The sequence below is a fragment of the Oncorhynchus masou genome, chromosome 15, assembly GCF_036934945.1.
Source record: "Oncorhynchus masou masou isolate Uvic2021 chromosome 15, UVic_Omas_1.1, whole genome shotgun sequence".
Classification (NCBI taxonomy): Eukaryota; Metazoa; Chordata; class Actinopteri; order Salmoniformes; family Salmonidae; genus Oncorhynchus; species Oncorhynchus masou.
The window spans coordinates 22,517,954-22,537,810 of NC_088226.1; the positions used below are offsets into that span (position 1 = coordinate 22,517,954).

At 44.4% G+C, this 19,857-nt stretch overlaps 1 protein-coding gene across 1 annotated transcript in view; it reads left to right on the forward strand.

Annotated features, from left to right (window-relative positions):
- Positions 1–6,616: 6,616 nt before the first annotated feature.
- The window catches only part of brsk1b (BR serine/threonine kinase 1b), a 29,647-nt gene continuing 16,406 nt past the window's right edge, over positions 6,617–19,857 (forward strand). The window contains 12 exon segments of the mRNA XM_064988723.1: positions 6,617–7,738; positions 9,265–9,359; positions 10,334–10,419; positions 10,687–10,827; positions 14,146–14,262; positions 14,578–14,611; positions 14,747–14,815; positions 15,015–15,161; positions 16,543–16,574; positions 16,803–16,967; positions 17,898–17,995; positions 18,439–18,589. Of these exon segments, the coding sequence (XP_064844795.1) occupies positions 7,651–7,738; positions 9,265–9,359; positions 10,334–10,419; positions 10,687–10,827; positions 14,146–14,262; positions 14,578–14,611; positions 14,747–14,815; positions 15,015–15,161; positions 16,543–16,574; positions 16,803–16,967; positions 17,898–17,995; positions 18,439–18,589 (1,223 nt within the window). The 5' untranslated portion in view covers positions 6,617–7,650.

Genomic DNA, 19,857 nt, shown 5'->3' on the forward strand with positions numbered 1-19,857 from the left:
GGCGAGATCATGGAACGGGCAGTCCTTCCCCGGGAGGAAGAGCAGCTCCGTCTTGCCGAGGTTCAGCTTGAGGTGGTGATCCGTCATCCACACTGATATGTCTGCCAGACATGCAGAGATGCGATTCGCCACCTGGTCATCAGAATGGTGTAAACTGACTCCAGCTAATGCTTGCACCAATCATATGCTTTTAAAAACATGATGGGGAGGGAAAGTGCAAGTACACTTCTGGAAAAGGGTGTAGAACTGCGACTGCGACTCGGCCACACTGCACAGGATCAGTGGGTCCTGACATTGAGGGTTAAGTGCATATGTGTTTGTCCTGCAGATTGGCTGAAGGCCCAGAGGTGGGTGAGGTTGGGTTCAGGGAGGTATGACACACACACTTTCTATGGTGTGTGTGTGTGTGAGTAGACTCAAAGGATACTCGGGGTGTGAGTACATGAAAGTGTCAATCTAACCCACTGTGCTCCAGAATCAGACTGCTGATGGGGGAGAGAGAGCGAGAGAGAGAGAGCTGGGACCGCACGCAAGGAATATGTGTGCATGTAAGGAGGGTATGAGTGTGAAGGGGGCTGGGCAGTGGGACATGGCACAACACAACTAGGAGCGCCACATAAGTGGACGCCAGACCGTGAAGTCTTACTCTCTTGTAGTTGATATCTTTAAATGTGAGTTAAATGCTCTGTGAACTGAGTGTGTGAGAAAGGAGAAACACATGCTATGGATTAGGGTTAGTATGCATGTGTGGACTGTGTATGGGAGAGGAGATATTGCCATGTAGGTGGTGGGACTGTACTTGCATGTGAGGGATAGAGGGTGTGTGCGTAACAACTTCTTTCCCAGGAAAGTTCCATGTGAAAGAACATACCTTTACTAACCCCCCCCCCCACACACACACACACAAAACACTCACCGGAGGGGTATCCTACGAAACAGGTTTGAGGAGTTAACAAGGCAACTTTGGTCAACATGGGATAACCGGTCATACGAAAGTGGCTCACCTTTTAGCCAGGTAAATTTCTATGGCAACATATCCTTCAGAACTAACCAGCTCCGGGGCAGGGCAGGCTAACTCCACTTACCCTGAATGAAATGTCTGAACCATGAGTTGAGAACCATTGAAATCAGATTGCCTCCCTCTTGCAAAGATTGCATCATCTACCCTTGATTTGAGGAAGACTTGATTCAATATTGTATTAATCAAATGTTTTGTGTGTTAAAAAAAATGTTACATATCACTTTGCAAATGTAGTAATGACGGAATACATTTTAAACCACGCACAGTATGACTTAAGGAATGGGGGAAAAAAGGTGAGTGCATTGATAAGCACACCAAAGACGGCATTAAGGATAAGAAATAAAATAAAGTATTGTATCAGTTTCAGCATTGTCTCAACGAACAGTTCGGCGTTTGATTAGCCATGTGCAACATGCTAGGGTTAGCGGCAGGTGGCCACGCAATATCCACCGTAAGGATGAAGCCTGAATTGGAAGGTGAAGCTAACTGAAGCTGGTTAGTTTTAGAGAACCCTGAGTAGATCTAGCTTGCTTCGTATACCCCGCAGGACAGCGCTCAATCCAGACATATTTACTCTAACCTCACTGGACCCCTGGATCTTCAGTGGGACTCCTATGCCTGAGTGGAATTTTACTGAGGGAGGAGATATTTCGGTTCATCCCAGAGTTATGTGTCAGGGAGGCATATGGGAAGGGGGCGTTGAGAAGGGGTGGGGTAGTCTATGTGGACGGGGGTACATACCTTAACGACCCTCGGTTTATAAGCGCGGAAATCGACTCTGCCGCACGAGCATGCTTTTGCGGCACAGTCGATGGCGCGCCGGACCTCGGGCTTGATTAGATGGTCGAGGGTTCGAGACATGCTCCCTGCTGTTTCATGACAATACCATTTAAACCGCCCGCTGGTCAACTTTCCCCCGGGGCTTTAAAAGGGATAGGGGTAAACAATAGTACACTTGCTTGACTTGACTGGGGATAAAGACGCGGGGAGTGCTGGGCGATATGGCCAAAATATATCACGCTATTTTTAAAAAACGTTGACGATATTTTGTTTTTAAACTATAACATTTCTAAAATGTCTTTATAGGTAGTGCATGACCTCGGGGTGGCAACACATACATTCTACATTATTTCAATGGGTCCTTCTCCATTCTGATTGTTTTATACTGTTCAATTTAACTTCAACCCAAAATATATATTTTTTTGCATGTTAGTACAATTCTGCATTTCCTGCACTCATTTGAGATCATTTCCACACTGCCATGTAGGGCTGCAAGATATGGGCAAACAATATCAAACTTATTTTGTACCTAATGTTGTAATAGCGATTTGACTTGTGATTTGGAGCAAAACACTTCGGTGAAATGTTGGAATCACGGACATAGAATTACTATTCTAATTCTATAGTTGGAATATGATAGTGGGCAGTTTGAATAGTGTTGTTTGACATGAAAACGAATGAAAATGCCAGGGAGGAGTTATTGTGATAGGGTAGGAACCAAAATGTTTTTTTAGGAACCAAATGGTTGATAATTGCTTCCTTAGGGAACCCTATAATCTTTGGCTACATTGTGTTTTCTCTTGGCTAGTTCATGTCGCTAACACATTAACGCTTCTTGTATTCCTCTTTGATTTAGAAGGTACTGCTGCACAAACAACATGCTGATTTAGGTCTACACCATCACTGCTATTATCAGGCTGTATAAGTAATTATGTTAGCTCCGACTCAGTACATGTATTAGCTAGCTACCTAGCGATTAGCATTATCGGCTAACAAGATGTAGGCCCAACTTGCTAAGAACAGACAAACTAGCTGTTTGCAGATGTAAGCAACATAAACTAATAGTGTAATTATAGAATACTACTGGATTTATATGAAGAGGGAAAAGCGAAAACAACATTGTTGCAATGCGCTGCATTGACCGTGCAGATTGAGCGCAACACATGCGCTCGTTGAGTGACAGGGGGCGGGGCTAGGCCTGTGTGGAAAGCGGCGTATGGGGAGAGCGGAGAGGGATGACTCAAGTAGCGAAGTAAATTATAAAAATGGACGTTAAACACGGCTTATCACATATAACAAACCAAACATTAAAATACCGTTATAGAAGGTAAAGTAAAAACTAAAACCGGTCCATGCGTCAATACTGGTATATCGTAAAATACAGTATACTGCTCAGCCCTACTGGGAGGTGGTAGTGTATGGTAGGTAACATTTTAAGCTCCACGCTGGTCTATTAGGGCACATAGTAGTGCACATAGTAGTAGCCTACACCAAGCTTTAAAAAAACTGTATTTAACTAGGCAAATCAGTTAAGAACACATTCTTATTTACAATGACGGCGTACCGGGGAACAATGGGTTAACTGCCTTGTTCAGAGCCAGAACAACAGTTCTTTACCTTGTCCGCTCAAGGATTCAATCCAGCAACCTTTTGGTTACTGGCCCAATGCTCAAACCACTAGGTTACCTGCTGCTTGACCTGACTGGTCAACAGTCTGAACTCTATCGGTTATTGAGAATGATTCGTTGTAAAGACACTAACAGGATTAATTTATTACTGTCTGTGGATACACAGGGGATAAGAAGACTTCAATCAATTACATCAGTGGTCACCAACCTTTAAACATGTCTTGCATTTTATTTATATTAACCTAATAAAAACAGTTATGCTACCAGACACACATAACTGCAACACCTATCACACTTTCACAAAATGCACGAAGACATTGCTAAAGGTCAATCAGATTTGTGATCATTAACCCTAGCTGTGTATTGCCACTTTCCACGTTGTCTGTGAGGTGTGGAAACACTTTGTTGCTTTTATGAATTTTGTCTTGCTTGTCCTATGTTGCTCTGCGTGTGCTCACTGCTCAATGATTGTCTATATTGTAATTGTTTTTACCTGCCCAGGGACTGCGGTTGAAATTAGCCGGCTGGCTAAAACCGGCACTTTTACTGAAACGTTGATTAATGTGCACTGTCCCTGTAAAAATACAATCAAACTCAATCAGTTCTGTAGGAATTAGGTTTGTGCAGTAGGCCTAACAGATTAACACAGCATATTGGCTATATATGCCAGCGATGTTCTCTCTTCTCAGACCATGTTTTATTTGACCGGACTGATGTGCCTTGCGCCATGATCAGACAACTGAGAACTGGGGAGAAAAACGAGTTCAAATCATGACAACAGGGATATTCAGGTCGGAAAGTCGGAGCTCTAGAAAAGATGCCTGAGTTTCCGTCTTGAAATTCCGAGTTGGATGACCGTTCAAAACTATTTATTCCTAGTCTGATCTAGTGTTTTTTCTCTCCCGAGAACCCAGTTGTATTGAACGCACTGAAGTAGGAGATGTAAAAATGCCCAGTTTTGAACACGGCATTAGTCTCAGCGGAGGTAGGGAGATAGCAGCAGAGGGTCCACCTCTGAAGGTCACTGCTCTCTCCTTCGGTTCCTCTCCTCCCGTTAGACTGAGCAAAGAGCGGACACCGTCTTCCACCTGATGGCGAAACTCGAGCCGCATCTATGACCAGAGAAAGTGAAATATTCCTTGATATTAAAATAGACATAAGCTGCTAATAATAATACAAACGCTGGGCTATCTATACACTTGGCTACTCATCCATTGCAGCTGCCGTTTTATATTTTGTAATAGTGATTAATAAAAACTGTGTGCCGAATCAAAACTTACTCATAAAAACAGCAGCTATTTGCTGTATTATTTGACAGTCTCTCTGGTCATGTTTTTAAAAGTCATGAAATCAAACTTCGCTGTTGCCGGGTCTTCGAAGCTGTTGGCACGGTGATTTGAGCAATCCAATTGGCCAGCACAGTAGGCGCACTCGATTTAGCCACAGATCTGCCGGTTCGCCTGATAGGGCGAGTTTGTGTTTTCACACAAATTGAATGGTTCCAAATGGATACACTTTACCTACCTGGGCTGCGTTTCAAACTCAAAGTAGACAGCCCTCGGGCCTAAACCCTCAAGCCCTTGGGGGAATCCCCGCGGCCATATTTGTCGTGGGTCCAAATGATTAGCCAAGCAAGGGAAGTTTGCAATGTAAGCCCCTCAGCCCTCGTTTTTAACGGGGTCTGCGAGTGTACAATTATTTTCTCTTCGGACCTGAAACGCCCCATAATTGAATTCATGTTGGGAATGCAGCCCTGGTGCGCAGGGCTTCTGAATCAACTGCCGATCGACCATTTGGTGACCACTGAATTACACCTTCATGTTATCTGCCTGTTCATATTGTCTGACCCCTGGTGGTTATAAAGAGAACTGCAGTAAAATAAATGTGCACCTTCTGCCCACTCAAATGTGTACAGACCATATGGTATAGGAAGGAATTTGATGTTGTCAGCCCATGTATTTCACACAAAGTATCATTATATTCACACACTGTAAACGATCCAATGAATAAGCTGTGTCGTATAATAAGCCCATATATATATATATATATATATATATATATATACCAATAGCCATTAATAATAGGCTAATATATGGGCTTATTATACGACACCATACACTAATAATAAGTCCATCATCTCAAATAATAATAATTGGGCCATTAAATCAATCAAAAATAATCTCATTAAGTCATGCAATGAAACTTATATTGTAAATTACTTTCTGCAAAGTCAGCGCTATGAGCAAGTACTATACCCTTTGTACAACCGCGGAACTGCATGACGGTGTGGCAACATACTATGCCTATTAGCCTATTATTAATGGCTATTGGTATCCATTCGCTAAGACTGTTGATGCATCTAATGAGAGAAACTAGACACGTCATAGAAATGACGTGAGATGAATAATATCTGTCTGATTTGACCAATCAATAGGCTAGATCAAGAGAAACATACTTTTAGTTAAACACTTGTAAATGACCGTATTACATTTTGTGTTGCCTGGGATGATATAAGAAAGCCGTGGAAATGGACCAAAGAGGGACGTACAAAAACTATTAAAAGGAAGTAAATTAATCGGTTTGTTATTCTATACTATTCTATTCTACAAGAACATTCGACAACAAGTGTATCTTCTTTTCTTTACACTATTAGATGTCGGAAATGGTATTTTCATGTGTTTCCCCCTCAGCCCTTTAAAAGTCGGTGTGTTTGAATACAGAAGTAGGTGAGCGAACAGGAGGCGACGGAAAGCATATTTTAAGGACAGGCAGACCGGGAAAAAGGATGGGGTGGAAGAGAGAAAAAAAGGGGGGGGGGGGGACGGAACCCGGATGCTGATGCTGCTGTATCGTATGAGGAGGAGAAGAAGAGGGGAGAGAGAAAAAAATAACGTGTTTTTTTTTTGCGGCCAGAAGTGAGGCTATCCCGTGATGGATTGTGGATGCAAAGAACTTCGACAGACAAGCATATATTTTTCGAATCGCTTCTGAAGCTGCATCTTTCTGCACAAGGACGCCGGTGAAGGATGATTCTTGGAACCAGCGGCGACAGGAGCGCGAGCGGGGATGGTGTGATATGTCCATAGACGGCGAGGGAGGGAGGGGAGAGTGCACGGGAAAGAAAGAGGGAGGGAGGAGAGTACTACGCCAGCTAAATATGCTTTTTTTTTTTTTTTTTTTTTTGTAGAACCACGATGTATTACAACCATCCAATCGAGCGTTTCACATAAATAGAGAAAACGATTATTTATCGAAAGAAAAATAACATTTTGGTTTGAACAGAAACGCAAAGTGAAATTGTTGACAGACGTTGACTGGGGGAATACAGATTGAGAGAAATCTAGGCTAGTCCGAACGGGTGCGGATAGCAGGGTGGCTGTTTTGACGCTCTGTTACCCTCTATTTCCTGATACCAGGCCCTGGGATAATCCGAAGAGTGCACCGGATATTGGGAAAACCACCCCTCTGAGGCTATAACGGAAAATTACTATTCATATAGCCTGAAGGACGGAGCAGAGATAGTCTACATACCAAAATGAGACAAAAAGAGGTGGAGGAAGACACAAATATGTTACGATGATAAGATTCTTTACAAATGTCGTTATTATGTTATTATAAGGATCACTTATGACAGCATCGGGTGTAGGCTATGAGGTGCAGAATTGTGTGCAATCTAGCCGTTAAATTGAGCCTATCTGATGACATAGTTTTTGATAGGCGATTCCAGCTGCTGACATCTATCTGTCTATACCAATATGAACAATAGGACACATTTATTACGTCTATTGTTAATAATAATTGTAATTCATAATAACTTCCGTTATTTTGGACTTCTCAAATATGCACCTGTCAAAATCTCCGTACGAGTTCCCCTCTTCCACTTTCTAACGTCCCCTTGTTTCATTCCTGTTTAGTCAATTCACGGTCGTTGATAATAAACTGAGTTTACCGAATTTATATGACGGAAAATGTATGCAATAGCCGCATAGAAAAGGGCAAGTGCACGGGAGTAGCCCTGCCGAGACTATAGGCCACGATATTGTCATCACGACTACAACCGCTCTCTCCATTCCTCCCTGTGACAACATCGCTAGGCGTCTGTAATGTTATTACCGCGGAGCCGTTCTGCCGCCAGGACCGACAGTTATACATTCCTCCTGAAAAAAACTGTGAGTTGATCTCCTTATCATCATATCATTTCGCTTTCAACGCACGGACATCATGACAAGCAAGGAGCTGTCCGTAGGCCAGTCGGCCCAATACGTCGGGCCTTACCGGTTGGAGAAAACCCTTGGGAAGGGGCAGACGGGTAAGCGTACTTCCACCGCTCCCTTTAAACTCATCACCAAGCGCAAAAGCTGCTATTATCAATGCATGGTAGATTAAAATAGTCAAGTCTGTAACTATTGATGTATATTAGGCCGAGAAATACAATTGGTTGTCTAAAGAGTCCGCTCTATGTGCGCCTGGACATGATGTCCTCGGGATTAATATGTGTGTGTATGTGATGTATGTCACAGTAGTGCAAGCAACTCGGACGGGCGGATAGGCCCGATCGTCTTGCCATTTGCAAATATCCGGGATCAGTAATGTCAAGCATGCGGTCACAGCTTTTACGTGTGTATGATGTTGCATGTAATGTTTTTTTTTTCTGTGAGAGTAGCTGTGTGCGTGTTGTCTGCTTGTTTGTGTATGGTGTCTGTGTCCTTTAGGAATGAATCTATGTGTCTCTGAGGCGTGCGTACAGGGGTGGACACAGTCTGGCCGATCTCGGTGTCTTTCATCCCCTGGTGCTCTGAAGTCTAACTAACTAACTAACTAACTAACTAACTAACTAACTAACTAACTAACTAACTAACTAACTAACTAACTAACTAACTAACTAACTAACTAACTAACCAGTCACAGATTAAGCCTAGTCCAGGGCTAAAGGGAATCTTCATTCTCCATTGAAACAGCGTTTTAAATCCAGGATTAGGTTTCATTTGTGTCTGGTAAATCCGGACCTTCATATTGGAGCTAAGTGACCCTCCGCCAGAGTAAAGTAGGCTCCTCAACGGGCGGAGACTTGGACTAGCAGATTGAACTGATCTAATAAGGGCAGATGTACCACACTCAGATTAAGCCTGTTCTCTAATCCTGGACTAAAACAACACTCTCTCCCCACTGGAGATTTTTTAAATCTAGGAGTAGACTTAATCCTGGTCTGGGAATCTGTCCCTCGGTAGACTAGTTCAGACCTGTGTAGACTGACCAGCTGGCATGAATGGACATCGATGGAGAAGACTGAAATTGCTGGGTTTATTGTGGAGGTTTTGGCGAGTATCGGATGTCAGTGCTGAGAACAGGCTGGTGTAGCCTTAGTTTGATTGAACTGTTTGAACCGTAGACAGGCCGACGTAGACTGCAGTCGCTGAATTAGGCCATTAGGTTCTGCCGAGTCAAGTCGATATGGTATGGGCGAGGCCATGCTCCACCTGTGTCCCCTGTATGGGTTCTGGCTCACTTGTTGTGAATGAGAATGGAGCCGTGTTGAAAGTAAAGGAGAAGCAAAACGAACGAGACAAACTCAGAGCTTTTCTCTCTCTCTTTCTTTTCTTACTTTCCGCTCTCTTTCTCTCCCCATATCCTCTCCTCCTCCACCCCCTCTCTCCCTCTCTCTCTCCCCCCATCTCTCCTCCTCCGCCCTCTCTGTCTCTCTCTCTCCCTCTCCCCCTTCTCCTTCTCCCACATCTCCTCTCCTCCTCCGCCCTCTCTCTCTCTCTCTCCCCCATCTCCTCTCCTCCTCCGCCCTCTCTCTCTCTCACTCTCTCGCTCTCTCTCTCTCTCTCCCAGGTTTGGTGAAGCTGGGAGTCCACTGTATCACGGGACAGAAGGTGGCCATAAAGATTGTGAACCGAGAGAAGCTGTCCGAGTCTGTCCTCATGAAGGTGTGAGCCCAGAGAAGCTGCCTGTGTCCCAAATGGCACCCTTATTCCCCGTCAGCGTGCACTTCACAGCGAATAAGGTGCCAATTGGGACTCAGAGGCTCTCAGAGTGTCCTTCTGAAGGTCCAGTAGCCTACAGAGAGAGCCATGAGCCTGCTATTAGGCATTTGTAGGAGCACATTATATAGACCAGCCAGCGTGCTGTCGTTAATAATGAATGTAGTTTGACATACAATATGTCATCAGCTTCTTCTTCCTCTTTGGTTCTTTTGTATTCTACTTCTGGGGTAGAGGAGGTGTGTGTATAGGCTATGCACTGTGTGTTCACAAGCTCTTTCTGTCACATGCGCTCACTGGTGCTCGCTCTCTATCGATCTCTTGCTATCTCTCGCTTCCGGACTTGCTCCTGCTGTCTTTATCTCCTCTCAATCTCGCTCGCTCTCTCTCCTCTGTTCGTACCTCCTCTCTCTCTCTCTCTCTCTCTCTCTCTCTCTCTCTCTCTCTCTCTCTCTCTCTCTCTCTCTCCTCTGTTCGTACCTCCTCTCTCTCTCTCTCTCTCTCTCTCCTCTGTTCGTACCTCAACTCTCTCTCTCTCTCTCTCCATCTCTCTCCTCTGTTCGTACCTCCTCTCTCTCTCTCGTTCTCTCGTTCTCTCTCTCTCGCTCTCTCTCTCTCTCTCCTCTGTTCGTACCTCTCCTCTCTCGCGTACCTCCTCTCTCTCTACTTTCTCTCTCTCTCTCTCTCTACTTCCACTCTGTTCGTACCTCATCTCTCTCTCTCTGCCTCCACCCTCTCTCTCTCTCTCTTTCTCTCTCTCTCTCTCTCTGCCTCCTCTCTCTCTCTCTCCTCTGTTTGTAACTCCTCTCTCTTTCTCTCTTTCTCCTCTCTCCTCTCTGTTGGTAACTTCTCTCTTCTCTCAGTTCGTAACTCTCTCTCTCTCTCTCTCTCTCTCTCTCTCTCTCTCTCTCTGTCTCCAGGTGGAGAGGGAGATAGCTATACTAAAACTAATAGAGCACCCTCATGTGCTGAAGCTGCATGATGTTTATGAGAATAACAAATACCTGTAAGTATATTATCCTCTTTTCTCACCCACATTCTTTCTCCTTCTCTTTCTGCCTGTCTCTTCTACTGTACCAAAACTCAATAATATAATAATATACTAATATACTTTGCGTGAGTGTGTGTGTGCATGCACGAAGTTACTTTGTTATTATTATATGCTGAAACATACAGTATTTGATTCCTCCCTCCCCCCTCCCCTCCCTCCCTCCCTCCCTCTCTTTACCTCCCTCCCTCCCTCCCTTTACCTCCCTCCCTCCCTCCCTCCCAGGTATCTGGTGTTGGAACACGTCTCAGGAGGAGAGTTATTTGACTACCTGGTGAAGAAGGGCAGACTGACGCCTAAAGAGGCCAGGAAGTTCTTCAGACAGATCATCTCAGCGCTGGACTTCTGCCACAGTCACTCTATATGGTCAGACACTACAGCAATATCCTGTATACAGCAATATATACACAGTCACTCTATATGTTCAGACACTACAGCAATATCCTGTATACAGCAATATATACACAGTCACTCTACATGGTCAGACACTACAGCAATATCCTGTATCCAGCGATATGTACACAGTCACTCTATATGGTCAGACACTACAGCAATATCCTGTATCCAGCGATATGTACACAGTCACTCTATATGGTCAGACACTACAGCAATATCCTGTATACAGTAATATGTACACAGTCACTCTATATGGTCAGACACTACAGCAATATCCTGTATACAGCAATATGTACACAGTCACTCTATATGGTCAGACACTACAGAAATATATACACAGTCACTCTATATGGTCAGACACTACAGCAATATGTACACAGTCACTCTATATGGTCAGACACTACAGCAATATGTACACAGTCACTCTATATGGTCAGACACTACAATAATATACTGTATACAACAATATATACACAGTCACTCTATATGGTCAGACACAACAGTAATATACTGTATACAGCAATATGTACACAGTCATTCTATATGGTCAGACACTACAGCAATATGTACACAGTCACTCTATATGTTCAAACACTACAGTAATATACTGTATACAGCAATATATACACAGTCACTCTATATGGTCAGGCACTACGGTAATATACTGTATACAGCAACATGTACACAGTCACTCTATATGGTCAGACACTACAGCAATATATACACAATCACTCTATGTTCAAACACTACAGTAATATACTGTATACAGCAATATATACACAGTCACTCTATATGGTCAGACACTACAGCAATATACTGTATACAGTAATATGTACACAGTCACTCTACATGGTCGGACACTACAGCAATATATACACAGTCACTCTATATGGTCAGACACTACAGCAATATGTACACAGTCACTCTATATGGTCAGACACTACAGCAATATGTACACAGTCACTCTATATGGTCAGACACTACAGCAATATATACACATTCACTCTATATGGTCAGACACTACAGAAATATGTACACAGTCACTCTATATGGTCAGACACTACAGCAATATATACACAGTTACTCTATATGGTCAGGCACTACGGTAATATACTGTATACAGCAACATGTACACAGTCACCCGATATGGTCAGACACTACATAAATATATACACAGTCACTCTATATGTTCAGACACTACAGAAATATATACACAGTCACTCTATATGTTAAGACACTACAGCAATATGTACACAGTCACTCTATATGGTCAGACACTACAGAAGTATATACACAGTCACTGTATATGGTCAGACACTACAGAAATATAAACACAGTCACTCTATATGTTCAGACACTACAGAAATATATACACAGTCACTCTTTATTGTCAGACACTACAGAAATATGTACACAGTCACTCTATATGGTCAGACACTACAGCAATATATACACAGTCACTCTATATGGTCAGACACTACAGCAATATATACATATTCACTCTATATGGTCAGACACTACAGCAATATATACACAGTCACTCTATATGGTCAGACACTACAGCAATATGTACACAGTCACTCTATATGGTCAGACACTACAGCAATATATACACAATCACTCTATATGGTCAGACACTACAGCAATATACTGTATACATCAATATGTACACAGTCACTCTATATGGTCAGACACTACAGCAATATGTACACAGTCACTCTATATGGTCAGACACTACAGCAATATATACACAATCACTCTATATGGTCAGACACTACAGCAATATACTGTATACATCAATATGTACACAGTCACTCTATATGGTCAGACACTACAGCAATATGTACACAGTCACTCTATATGGTCAGACACTACAGAAATATAAACACAGTCACTCTATATGGTCAGACACTACAGAAATATAAACACAGTCACTCTATATGGTCAGACACTACAGGAATATACTGTATACAACAATATGTACACAGCCACTCTATATGGTCAGACACTACAGCACTATACTGTATACAGTCACACGATATGGTCAGACACTACAGAAATATAAACACAGTCACTCTATATGGTCAGACACTACATAAATATATACACAGTCACTCTATACAGCCAGACACTACAATAATATACTGTATACAGCAACATATACACAGTCACTCTATATGGTCAGACACTACAGAAGTATATACACAGTCACTCTATATGGTCAGACACTACATAAATATATACACAGTCACTCTATACAGCCAGACACTACAATAATATACTGTATACAGCAACATATACACAGTCACTCTATAAGGTCAGACACTACAGAAATATAAACACAGTCACTCTATATGGTCAGACACTACAGGAATATACTGTATACAACAATATGTACACAGCCACTCTATATGGTCAGACACTACAGAAATATATACACAGTCACTCTATATGGTCAGACACTACAGAAGTATATACACAGTCACTCTATATGGTCAGACACTACATAAATATATACACAGTCACTCTATACAGCCATACACTACAATAATATACTGTATACAACAATATGTACACAGCCACTCTATATGGTCAGACACTACACCAATGCAGTATATACACTGAGTATACCAAATATTACAAACACCTTCCTAATATTGAGTTGCCCCCCCACACCTTTTGCCCTCAGAACAGCCTCAGTTCATCAGGGCATGAACTCTACAAGGTGTTGAATGCATTCCACAGGGATGCTGGCCCACGTTGACTCCAATGCTTCCCACAGTTGTCTCGTTGACTGGATGTCCTTAGGGTGGTCGACCATTCTTGACACACATGGGAAACTGTTGAGTGTGAAAAACCCAGCAGCTTTGCAGTTCTTGGAACACTGAAACTGTTGCACCTGGCACCTACCACCATACCCTGTTCAAAGACTTACATATTTTGTCTTGCCCATTAATCAGCCACTGAATGGTGCCCACACACAATCCATGTCTCAATTGTCTCAAGACTTAAACATTCTTCTTTCACCTGTCTCCTCCCCTTCCTCTACACTGATTGAAGTGGATTTAACAAGTGACATCAATAAGGGAACATAGATTTCACCCGGATTCACCTGGTCAGTCTGTGTGTACACTGTCACTCTATATGGTCAGAGCAATATATATATACAGCCACTATGTCAATGTGTGTGTGTGTTTGTGTGTCCACGTGCGCGCGTGTGTGTGTGCGCTCGCGCTGTGTATGTGTGTCCACGCGTGTTTGTGTGTCCGCGCGCGTGTGCGTGTGTAGTCATAGAGACCTGAAGCCTGAGAACCTGCTCCTGGATGAGAAGAATAACATCCGCATCGCTGACTTCGGCATGGCTTCCCTACAGGTGGGAGACAGCCTGCTAGAGACCAGCTGTGGGTGAGTACAGTGTGTGTGTGTTCCTGCGTGTGTGTGCGTGCGTGTAGAGGCGGGCGCCCTTACTGACGTACAGTATTTTGGGGAAGGCAGGTAGCCTAGTGGTTAGAGCGTTGGACTCGTAACCGAAAGGTTGCTGGATCGAATCCCCGTGCTAACAAGGTAAAGGTCCATCATTCTGCCCCTGAACAAGGCAGTTAACCCACTGGTCCCCGGTATGCCGTTATTGTAAATAAGAATTTGTTCTTAACTGACTTGCCTGGTTAAATAAATAAAAATTGTTAAGAACTGTCTTTTCTTTCTTCTGAACGATGACAGATCTCCTCACTACGCATGTCCAGAAGTTATCCGAGTAAGTTCCCTTCTCTCTGTGCGACTGTGGAGGTCAGACGTACACCCACAATCTCTGTGTGTGTCTGCACTGCATGAATGACCAGTGAATCGGTTTTATTCTCCTTGAGTGTCCTGCCGTCCTCTTGCATTGCAGGGAGAGAAGTATGACGGTCGCAGGGCAGATGTGTGGAGCTGTGGAGTCATCCTCTTTGCACTGCTGGTGGTAAGAACCTCTCCCTCCATCTCTTTCTTCCCCTCAATGTCTCTCGCTCTGTAACTCCCCTCTCTCCTCTCCTGTGTGTGTGTGTGTGTGTGTGTGTGTGTGTGTGTGTGTGTGTGTGTGTGTGTGTGTGTGTGTGTGTGTGTGTGTGTGTGTGTGTGTGTGTGTGTGTGTGTGTGTGTGTGCGTGTGTGTGTGTGTAGGGAGCTCTTCCCTTTGACCATGACAACCTGCGCCAGCTCCTTGAGAAGGTGAAGAGTGGGGTGTTCCACATGCCCCACTTCATCCCCCCAGACTGCCAGGCCCTGCTCAAAGGAATGATCCAGGTCAACCCTGACAAGAGACTCACGGTACGGGGGAGGAGAGGGGAGGAGAGGGGTAGAGAGAGAGGGGTGAGGAAGAGAGCGACTCACGGTACGGGGAAAGAGAGGGGTAGAGAGAGACTCACGGTACTGACTAGACGTAGTAGGAGAGAGGTAGACAGAGACTCACGGTACTGACTAGACGTAGTAGGAGAGAGGTAGACAGAGACTCACGGTACTGACTAGACGTAGTAGGGGAGTGGTAGACAGAGACTCACTGTACTGACTAGACGTAGTAGGAGAGTGGTAGACAGAGACTCACTGTACTGACTAGACGTAGTAGGAGAGGGGTAGACAGAGACTCACGGTACTGACTAGACGTAGTAGGGGAGTGGTAGACAGAGACTCACTGTACTGACTAGACGTAGTAGGAGAGGGGTAGACAGAGACTCACGGTACTGACTAGACGTAGTAGGAGAGGGGTAGACAGAGACTCATGGTACTGACTAGACGTTGTAGGAGAGGGGTAGACAGAGACTCACGGTACTGACTAGACGTAGTAGGAGAGAGGTAGACAGAGACTCACGGTACTGACTAGACGTAGTAGGGGAGTGGTAGACAGAGACTCACTGTACTGACTAGACGTAGTAGGAGAGGGGTAGACAGAGACTCACGGTACTGACTAGACGTAGTAGGAGAGAGGTAGACAGAGACTCACGGTACTGACTAGACGTAGTAGGGGAGTGGTAGACAGAGACTCACTGTACTGACTAGACGTAGTAGGAGAGGGGTAGACAGAGACTCACGGTACTGACTAGACGTAGTAGGAGAGGGGTAGACAGAGACTCATGGTACTGACTAGACGTTGTAGGAGAGGGGAGGGGAGGAGAGAGACTCACAGTACTGACTAGACGTAGTAGGAGAGGGGTAGACAGAGACTCACGGTACTGACTAGACTTAGTAGGAGAGGGGAGGAGAGAAACTCACGGTACTGACTAGACGTAGTAGGAGAGGGTTAGACAGAGACTCACGGTACTGACTAGACGTAGTAGGAGAGGGGTAGACAGAGACTCACGGTACTGACTAGACGTAGTAGGAGAGGGGTTAGACAGAGACTCACGGTACTGACTAGACATAGTAGGAGAGAGACTCACGGTACTGACTAGACGTAGTAGGAGAGGGGTAGACAGAGACTCACGGTACTGACTAGACGTAGTAGGAGAGGGGTAGACAGAGACTCACGGTACTGACTAGACGTAGTAGGAGAGAGACTCACGGTACTGACTAGACGTAGTAGGAGAGGGGAGGAGAGATACTCACGGTACTGACTAGATGTAGTAGGAGAGGAGAAGAGAGAGACTCACGGTACTGACTAGACGTAGGAGTACTGTGTGGGTAACTAACTGGCTGCGTCTGTCTTCTTTTACAGCTAGAAGCCATACAAAAACACTCCTGGTATCTGTAAGTACACTCACCCTGTTGTACTCTGTTTTCTCTCACCACTTAATCATTGTCTTCTTCTCTCCGAACAGAAGACTAAAACCAAGACGGTCCGTTGAATAGTTCTACATGTTGCTCGTGTATGTGGCCGTTTTCACGGAACTCTCTACTCATCTGACCTCTCTCCCCGCCGTCTGTCTTTCTCTCTATCTCTCGCTTTTCCCCCTTTCCGTATCTCTCCCCTGCCAGTGGTGGTCGTAACGAGCCGTGTCCGGAGCAGCCTCCTCCCAGGCGTGTGTGTGTGAAGAGGATCGTGTCGCTGACCGAGCTGGACCCTGATGTGCTGGACAGCATGCACTCGCTGGGCTGCTTCAGAGACCGGGGGAAACTGACCCAGGACCTGCAGTGTGAGGAGTGAGTACTATCTGGGCTGCTTTTAGAGACCGGGGAAAGCTGACCCGGGACCTCCAGTGTGAGTGTCCCTTGATGTGGCCCCTGTAGTGTCACCGTTCACTGGTTGCTGTGGAAATGAACTATTGATCTCTCTCTCTCTCTCTCTTCCTCTCGCTCGCGCTCTCTTTCGCTCTCTATCTTTCTCTCTCTCTCTCTGTCAATTCCATTCAACATTCTCTATCTCTCTCTGTTTCTCTCAATCTGCTCCTCCTTACTAGCCTCGCTCTATATCTCTCTTGCTCCCCTTCTCCCAACTAGTGTTTTCCTGCCTTTCTCTATCCTAGTATTTTTCTCTCTGGAGAAGTAAAGGTAATCCAACCCAGGAAATAGGACTTTGTGGTGTATTGGGACAGTATTGGGGCAGCAGGGTAGCCTAGTGGTTAGAGCATTGGACTAGTAACTGGAAGGTTGCAAGTTCAAACCCCCGAGCTGACAAGGTACAAATCTGTCGTTCTGCCCCTGAACAGGCAATTAACCCACTGCTCCTAGGCCGTCATTGAAAATAAGAACTTTCCTAGTTTAAATAAAGGTGAAATAAAAAAACATTGTTGGGACAGGGGCACTGATTGTGATATTCCAGCAAAAAGAGACTCTCTCTCTCTACTGACTGACCAATCTGCTTTTTTGGCATGTCAAATGTTACATCACTCTGGCAAAGCATTAACACGACCACAGATATAAACAATGGCTCTTTCTCCTGCTACTGTTGTCCCGCCAACTCTCACATTCACATTATGCTCTAGTTCTGATTTAGCCATCTTTATCAATCCCTGAATGTCTCTCACTATCTCTCTCTCCCTCTCTTTCTTTCTCTCTCTCACTCTCTCTCTCTTTCACTCTCTCTCTCTTTCACTCTCTCTCTCTCTCTCTCTCTCTCTCTTGTTTTCTCAGAGACAACCAGGAGAAGATGATTTACTACCTCCTCTTGGACAGGAAAGAGCGTTACCCCAGCTGTGAGGATGAAGACCTGCCGCCCAGGAACGATATAGGTTGGAAAGAAAACCTTTAGACAACATATATTAGAAGGAATCAACAACCTAACCGACACTTATTGGACACTCTGATCTCTCCCAGAGACATTCGATTCATATTCTATTCTAACCTAACATTCTCAGAAAAAAATTGGAACATTCTATTTCTAGCCAACCCTGACTTACTGATAGGTATCTGTGAAGCTAGCGACAGTAAGCAACATCTGGCGAGTCTGTTTCAAAATAAAAGTCCTGCAATGAAACTTTTGAAAATAAAAGTCCCGTGACAGAACTTTACAACAAGTTCATGTAGGTCTGCGGTTTCTTTGTCCGACACGTCAGCATGTCAAAACCTCCCGACAAATTTTTGTTTTGATGCACCAGTGCTTTAAATAATGTAGGTTAATCTTTCTGTGTACCTCTGAGACCTGGATTCTAACCTTTCTAAGGTCTCCCAGCAGATCCCCCTAGGAAGCGGGTGGACTCTCCCATGCTGACCCGTCATGGCCGGTGCCGGCCAGAGAGGAAGAGCCTGGAGGTGCTGAGTGTGACGGAGCAGGGCTCCCCAACACCCACGCGCAGGGCGCTGGACACCTCCGCACACAGCCAGAGGTTAGACGTAGATATATACACAAATAAACACACACGCACACCGAATATGCACACACACAAATGCACGCACACACACATACATACACACAGGCACACACACACTTGTGCTTTGCGTTGTTGTACTAGTGTTGTCTGATGACTTCACTTGTGAAAGTTCCACATGTTTTGCACGTGCAAAATTCTATTGCACATGTGAAATCATGGGGTTTTGGAACACTTCATATGTGATGATATTTCACATGATCACATAACCGCTCACATGTGGATTCAAATTTTCACATGATGCCCTGCAAACAGGACAGGATGTCCCCGGAATGTGACAAAATTGCTGCAGTGTTTTCCACTTAGATATTTGACACACTTGATGACATTGTGTATATTTATTTATACAGTAATTGTTATTCATTAGGTCCTCACCTGGGATTTGAACTCACAACCTCTTGTTTCATGGCATTACTATCTTCCTGCTACTCCACCATGTCTGTGTCAATGACTGATTTCACCTGTATTCCTACACTGGACTTCAAAGTAAATCTCAGCTTTGTACTCAAGAAAAACTATAATATTTATATTCAGGAGTAACCTTAAAACATAATAATATGTCTCACCTACAGTAGACAACTATACAGAAAACCCTCAAATTACTGAAATAAATAAATAAAATCAATGTGTTATGTACTTGAGTGAAGACCCAAAAGCGGTTTTAACAGAAAACAGAGTTCTTTAATGAAAAACAGGAATGGCATAAATCCTCTTCCAACGTAGTCAATGGAACAAAAAGAACGTTAGTATAATGCAGGATGCACCTGCCAGGCAGACTCCGACAGGATAGGACAAGGTGGAAGCAAACGAGACGACAGCTTGCTTCTGGCATCAAAAACACAAACAAGAATCAGACACTGAAAGTAGCAGGAACAGAGAGAGAAATAGAGACCTAATCAGAGGGGAAGAGAGAACAGGTGGGAAAGAGTGAATGAGCTAGTTAGGGGAGATGTAGAACAGCTGAAGAATGAGAGACAGAGAAGGTAACCTAAAAAGACCAGCAGAGAGAGACAGAGTGAAGAGAAAGGACAGGAACAGACATAACAAGACATGACAGTACCCCCCCCCACTCACCGAGCGCCTCCTGGCGCACTCGAGGAGGAAACCTGGTGGCAACGGAGGAAATCATCGATCAGCGAACGGTCCAGCACGTCCCGAGAGGGAACCCAACTCCTCTCCTCAGGACCGTACCCCTCCCAATCCACTAGGTACTGATGACCACGGCC